General features: G+C 33.8%; 1 protein-coding gene across 3 annotated transcripts; it reads left to right on the top strand.

The window, feature by feature from the left end:
* Positions 1–520: 520 nt before the first annotated feature.
* LOC126709301 (2,3-bisphosphoglycerate-dependent phosphoglycerate mutase 1-like) lies at positions 521–5,213 on the top strand. 3 transcript variants are annotated; one of them, XM_050409491.1, is made up of 9 exons: positions 521–645; positions 1,685–1,935; positions 2,227–2,450; positions 2,896–3,014; positions 3,107–3,263; positions 3,422–3,523; positions 3,649–3,768; positions 4,787–4,848; positions 4,927–5,213. In XM_050409491.1, the coding sequence occupies exons 2-8, from the start codon at positions 1,686–1,688 to the stop codon at positions 4,829–4,831; spliced, it is 1,017 nt and encodes a 338-aa protein (XP_050265448.1). In that variant the 5' UTR covers positions 521–645; position 1,685; the 3' UTR covers positions 4,832–4,848; positions 4,927–5,213. The 3 variants fall into 3 exon arrangements, with proteins under 3 accessions (XP_050265448.1, XP_050265447.1, XP_050265446.1); XM_050409490.1 differs by having other exon boundaries at positions 553–874; XM_050409489.1 differs by lacking the exon at positions 521–645 and adding an exon at positions 881–991.
* Positions 5,214–7,030: the final 1,817 nt, after the last annotated feature.

Genomic DNA, 7,030 nt, shown 5'->3' with positions numbered 1-7,030 from the left:
TTTTTAAGCTTTATTTATTAAGTTGCTAAAATGATGTGATCACATTTCATTTATGTCTCTCTTTGCAACATTTTTACAAATTAATAATGTGGCTAATTTTTACTAGTTTTCATTTAGGCCCACTATTAACATCACATTTTTAATTATCAATAATCATTCTGCAACAACAGTTTGAAAAATATTTCTCAAAGAAAAAAAATTGTAATAGTTTGTAACTCTAATATTTTTCTAAAATTAAGAGTAGATTAAATATTTTCCATATTAGGTATAATTTTTAAAACCTCACAAACTACCTTATTTATTAAAAATGGGCTCCATATTGACCTCACTGTTAAAAACAAGTCAATTTAAATTTTAAACCACACACACTAAAAATACATTCGATCAAGATCAAGCAAAAAAAGTCTACGTATATTCATTAAATAAAAAAAGCAAATAAAAACAAAATTACCTTAAAAATAAATAATAAATGTCAATATCAGGCAACCTAGTAGTAAGCTCCATAAAAGGCCTCCAAAATTTGGTTACTGTTAACAACAGTGGTGTGGCCGTGGCGTGCGTGTGTTAGCCAACTTGTCATCATACCGTTCCTCGTATGCTATGATCTGACCTGAAACACAACAAAATAGCAACGATTTCTTCAATGTAAATATAAAAGGCTTAAAGCCAACACTCTTCTAACTATCTTTCCCTCTCAATATATATTTTGGTTTTGTTTTATACTTGTATAGCTGGTCGTCTTTTTCTTCTTCTTCATCAGTGTTTCTTTTCTTGTAATAAACTCTCAACTCTCAACCCCTTAATTGCACTTATTCTCTTCCTCGGTTTCTTCGCTCACTCCTTTATATATATATATATATATATGTAAAATCAGGTAATACTCTCCTACCCATTTTATTATCAAACTCTCTGATTTTCCATCTTCCATTTCTTTCTTGCTTCTTGGCATTTTTGGTTTCTGGGTCTGTTTTTTTCTACATACTTGTGGAAGGTGCGTTTCTGGGTCTCTGTGATGTTTTTGGCTTATGATGTGGGTCTGTGTTTCTGGAAGATTTTCAATGTTTGGTTGTTGGTTTTATTTAATTTAGGATTTTTTTGGAAATCCCATGTGGGATATTGTTGATTCTAGCTTGAGAGTATTTGGGTTTGCTTGTTGCTTTTGTTATTATGCAGAACTATTAGTATAGATCCGTAGTTTTTCTTTTTCAAATAATATATTGCATTGGATTTGATTTTATATGGGTTATGATCCTCAATTGGTGAAACAAGTTTATTGAGCTTGTTGCCTCCTTTTATGAGTTCAAACATTATGGGTGCCTTTTCAAATCGTTGTTCTGTTATTCTATTAAGTTTAATCTGATTTAGGTCCATAAGGACCATAACTAAATGATTTAGAATGCATGGAATCCCTTGATTATGTCATGTGATTGGGATCGTGTTCAATGCATTTCTTTAACTTCCTTTTGATTCTTTTCCCCTTCTTTTTGACCATTGTAAAACATACATAACATTCTCTTTATTCCTTGAGCAAAATTAGATTTCTATTAATGCTTTTCCCTTTGAGTTTTTGGTAGGGCTGAAGTATATGCTGCCAACTTTATGTTTTATTATTTTCCAAAATGGACAGGACATATATGTATAATTTGTATCCTTACATTGTTAATTCTGACATTTTGATTTTCAGAATGGCTGCTGCAGTATTTCACCAAGCTATTGGGACTCCTTACTCCAGTCTTCATCACGAGTTTAGGGAAAATTCATTGCGATTGAATTCAAACAGTTTCAGGCTCGAAATTGGAGTGTCAAGAAGAGGATGTCATCGCTCTGACCAGAGGAATTTTTGTGTAGTTCAAGCCTCAACATCTCAAACTTCAGTGTTTGATCCAGTTTCATCCCCCTCAACTAACAACACCAATAACTCCAAGAAGAAATCAAGTAAGCCTGTTATATTGAATCTAAATTGGATAAATAATCTGAAGAGCAGACAAGCATTGATAGATGTCTTTTCTTGATCATAAGTCATATTTTCTCAATAAGCCTTAGTCCTCTTTTTATGGGTTTAGTTACAGATATCATTTCTGCACAAAAAAAAATTTCTGAGGCTAAATATTTACAACCAAGTTGTTTCCAATTATTGATATCTTATTTAATGCAATCTTGTCACTTAGAATCCAAAGTTGTCCCTATTGTGGAATTGTCTAACTGCTGTTCTGTTTTTTCATTCAGATGAAACGGCTTTGATTCTGATGCGGCATGGTGAGTCATTATGGAATGAAAAGAACTTGTTCACAGGTTGTGTTGATGTGCCACTAACCAAGAAGGGTGTGGAAGAAGCAATTGAAGCTGGCAAGAGAATCAGCAATATACCTGTTGACATGATCTATACATCTTCACTGATTCGTGCTCAGATGACTGCCATGCTTGCCATGACCCAGCACCGTCGCAGGAAGGTAAATTCAGGAAATATTTTTAGATGTTCAAACTTCGAAGACAACCATTTTTTTCGTGGGTGCTAAATCTGAGAATTCGGTGACATTTCAGCTAGTGTTACTCAGCATTCAATGTCCATGTAGAGTTGATTGGCAATTTGTTACCGGTCATCCAGCCAGTAATAAATTTTGGGATGAGAGAATTTTGAATCTATTTCTAACCCCCCCCCCCCCCCAACACCTTTTTTTTGTCCAGGAAAAAATTCAAAAAAAGAAAAAGAAAAAGAAGAATGCATTACCAAGTTGTATCATGTTCCTTGCACTTGATCCAGATATTAATATAAATAACTCCATTATGATTCATGGTTTTACTTTTTCGTGGAAATATGTTCGTCTTGATGCTGTAGAAGATTTGTGTCCAATCTCCTTTTATATGCCAACTTGTTAACTATCAGCCTGCTTACAGGTGCCAATAATCATTCATAATGAGAGTGAACAGGCAAGGACATGGAGTGAAATTTTCAGTGAAGATACCAAAAAGCAATCCATTCCAGTCATAGCAGCTTGGCAATTAAATGAAAGAATGTAATTTTTCTGTCTCTGCTTTAGTTATTGCTTTTCTTGCCTGTGATTTCTGCTTTAGACTTTCCTGCATCTAATGTGGTTCTTCCTTTCAGGTATGGAGAATTACAGGGCCTCAATAAGCAGGAGACGGCAGATAGATATGGGAAGGAACAAGTTCATGAGTGGCGTCGCAGTTACGATATTCCTCCTCCTAATGGCGAGAGTTTGGAAATGTGTGCTGAAAGAGCTGTTGCATATTTCAAAGATCAAGTATGGATGACTACGTGCTTGCTTATATGTAGTTCTCCTCTTTTCTGTTTCTTTTCCATATGATGTTTTATGTCCAAAATCAAATAGATAAGCATCATAGGTTCAAGTGATCGTATAACATTTCAGTAGCGCCTGACTACAGCAACATTGTGCTGCAGATTGAACCCCAGCTTCTGTCAGGAAAAAATGTAATGATTGCCGCCCATGGGAATTCATTGAGGTCCATCATTATGTATCTTGACAAATTAACTTCGCAAGAGGTAATATACATTGTCTGCTATTGGGATTTCCTGTATTTCTGCAGCACTCTTGTTTTTAACAACAATAGAACAAATATCATGGTCACTGTTCCCCCCCTAACCCCCTTTTCTCTTTTTCCTGGCAGGTTATCAGTTTAGAACTATCAACTGGAATACCCATGCTTTACATTTTCAAAGAGGGAAAATTCATTAGGAGGGGAAGTCCTGTAGCACCTACTGAGGCAGGAGTTTATGCTTATACTAGGGTATGCAACTTCTGCTTCTTGTTCTTGTTATTCTTTTTATTTTATTTTTTAAAAATCTTTTCTGCACCAATATAATTTTATTTTATATTTTAGCTCATACTCATATATTCATGAGCATTGTGTAAATGGTGCCACTGAATGCGTCCATGAACCCCAGCTTAATAGCACCTCCTTACCTTGTAAGAGCAAGGTGGAGGGTAAAGCATGTGGGTACAAAACTCTCTGGGCAGGTCTAAATAGTAAATACCAATAAAAAAATGGTTCCATTTAATGATATCACAGTACTTAGGGTAAAAAAAAGGGGAGGGGAGTGTGGAAGAAGGAAAGAATCCACTCGAACCATTTGTTGTTGACAAGAAAGGGTGGATAGATGAGCCTTAAATTAGGCCAATCTTTCTTGAAATTTTTGGAGAATTCTAGATGTTCTTTGAAGAGTCATTACTTTGGAAATCTTTTCTTTTTCACTTGTTTCTCAACCTTCATCTTAGGCCATGATACTTGTCGCAGACATGGACTGGCTGGTATCTCCAATATAACTGTCCTTTGGCTTCAATGTTGATGGAGAAATATCACTAAATTTTTTTTTTTTTTAAATAGAAGTATAAATGGTGGTCAAATGGTAGGATTCCATTCAGTGATATTTGTGTTCTTCTCAGAAAGGAAAATGTGGACAGAAGATAATAAGATGAAAATGAAGCATAACATCATCTGGCTAATGATGCTTAGCACCCGTCACATACTTGAAACTGCTTGTTGAATGAATCAACTGACTAAAACACGAGTTTCAGGAAATGACTTCCATTAGGAGAGAGAGAGAGAGAGAGAGAGGGCTTGGGGGGGGATATCTGTTTTGGAGATAATGAATGACCCTTTTGAGATTATATTCTTGAGAAGTGCTGTGTTATGACCTTGGGACTAAGGCTTTGCGGTGGTGGTTGTTGGTAGTGGTGACTCTTTAATTATATTCTCTACAATAATCAATCCTGAGTAAAATACTGACATTTGAATTTTGTTGCAGGGTTTAGCTCAATACAGGCAGAAGTTAGATGAGATGTTTCATTAATTTGCCTTGAAGTATAGGTAACCTCAATTACAATGGCTCTCTTCGGCTTATAACTCCTTCAGTATGCTAACATTTTGCTTAATGGCTTTGTGCAGTGGCTTTACCTGTTGTTTGTTGATGACATAAATAGAGTACAAAGGCAAGAATTGTTTTTGATACTGTTACATATGTAAGAGCCAGCTGCATGAAGTATGTATCCGTACAGTTTACAATTAATAGGTCAGAAAGCTGGCTGCTATTCCTGTGTACTTTTTGGATGTGTGAACGTTCCAGTGGCAGATGTGTGGAGACATATAGATCTTATATTTGTTTTTTACTTCTTAAACCCCAATGTTTAAATTGTAATTGGCAGACCTGAAATAAGAATATCATTTTGGCACTACTAGTATTTTTTTTTTTTTTTTTTTCCTTCTAATGTTTGTGATTTGCTCCTTGAACCCCCCCCCCCCCCCCCCCCTCTCTTTAATTATTATTATTTACCATTAAGGAAACCTTTTTTTTAGGTAAACAACAGAAACTTTATTTATTTGTTAAAGATGATGTGGAACCTTACTAAAGTAACTAAGTAAGGCTCTTTAGACTAACCTTATATTAGAGATTTAGTATAAAATAAAAAGAAAAAAAGAAAACTTATCTAGTGTTGAGTTATTTTATCCAAAAAAAAAAAAAGACATAAGCTCTATTTTTTTATTTTTTTTTTAGAAGAAAGACATAGGCTCTAATTAGTTTAAACTAATGGTAAAAAACAAAATCCACGCCTAACTCCCTGAGGTTTGGGCTAACGACAGGTGTTACTAAGACTTTTTAAAAATATCAAATTTGTATCCTAAGCACAAATGATACTTAATACCATTTATGCTCTCTTCCCCCCAAAAGTATTTGTGGTCAAGTGACTAATGTTGTTTCCTCCATTAATAATTTCTTTTGTAGTTTGATACGATGAGTCAATGACATATCCTTCTTTCTAAAAAATAAGGGCACATTAACATTTTTCCCTTGCATTAAGTTTTGCCGGACAAAATTGTCTTATGCCCTTTTCACCCAAATTCTAGTCTTATGCCCCCCTTTCCAAATTAATTAGGAAAATGTCCCTCTTTTAAAACTCAACTTTCTCAAAATCGAGTTAAGTTCTATAGTGACGTTTTGTAACTTGAGCTAAAATTGCCTATAACTCAATTTCATGAAGATCGAGTTACAAAACGTCACTATAGGTCCTTAAAACGTCACTATAAGCCCTTAAAAACGTCACTATAGGGCTCCAGATTTTTTTTTTTTTTTTTTTTTAAACTCGATTTTAAGAAAATCGAGTTACAAAAAATTGGGCATTTCCCTAATTAGTTTGGGAAGGGGGGCATAAGACTCTATAATTTGGGTGAAAAGGGCATAAGGCCATTTTGTCCAGTTTTGCCTCACACAAACCATATAATTGTTGCAAGGAGGAATCTGTTAAGAGTAATCCTAAGATACTGGTTTAGAGTTCTGAACCTAAGATCTCATGGATTTTATAAAGTTTTAGGAACCACTAGTTTAACATCTTGGAGTTTTTCTTGCCATTTCTCCCTTATTGAAAATGGTCACATTAGATGAGATCACATTGTCATCTAAAATTACATTGTATCAATGCATGACTCATTATAAATGTATATATAATATATAAACTATTTGCATTACACTCCCTGTGCAATTAAATAATATTCTTCTTATAATTTAAACATCATGTTTGTTTGAAAGAAATCATGCTATATTATATGTCATGCCAATATTTTAATTTTAGTTATAACTTATGGTTGAATTTTAGCTGTAACAATTAAGTTAGCAAATTTTTAGCTGAATATTACTTCTATTTAATTTGTCTATCTATATAATTATCTATCTTTTACAAAATTTCTATAGTTGATTTTTAAGAAATTATCACTGTTTTATTGTAAAAAATATATATCATTGTTTAGAGATTAATCTTTGCTAACTATTTATTTCCTATTGTACTTTCAATCCATGATTTCAACCTAATCCAATTAAATGCAACCCATGTTTCAGATTGGATTTTGGTGGGTTAGTTAGATGGATTGATTTTTTTCTTTTCTTTTTTGAATGTTACGTTGGGCCAATAGATAAAAATTTTAATATTTATATATATATATGTGCACGCGCGCGCTCGCACGCTCATTGCAAATTTGTTAGTTTGATTTATTTTCAATT

Source organism: Quercus robur, chromosome 12 (genome assembly GCF_932294415.1).
Source record: "Quercus robur chromosome 12, dhQueRobu3.1, whole genome shotgun sequence".
Classification (NCBI taxonomy): Eukaryota; Viridiplantae; Streptophyta; class Magnoliopsida; order Fagales; family Fagaceae; genus Quercus; species Quercus robur.
This window is presented reverse-complemented; position numbering and strand designations above follow the sequence as displayed.

What these genes read in the sequence shown, in the direction of transcription:
- LOC126709301 (XM_050409491.1), top strand. Translation starts at nt 1,686, where the DNA reads ATGGCTGCTGCAGTATTTCACCAAGCTATTGGGACTCCTTACTCCAGT. An exon ending in TAACTCCAAGAAGAAATCAA is followed by an intron (nt 1,936 to 2,226) that starts GTAAGCCTGTTA and finishes TTTTTCATTCAG; the next exon opens with ATGAAACGGCTTTGATTCTG. An exon ending in TGGCAATTAAATGAAAGAAT is followed by an intron (nt 3,015 to 3,106) that starts GTAATTTTTCTG and finishes TCTTCCTTTCAG; the next exon opens with GTATGGAGAATTACAGGGCC.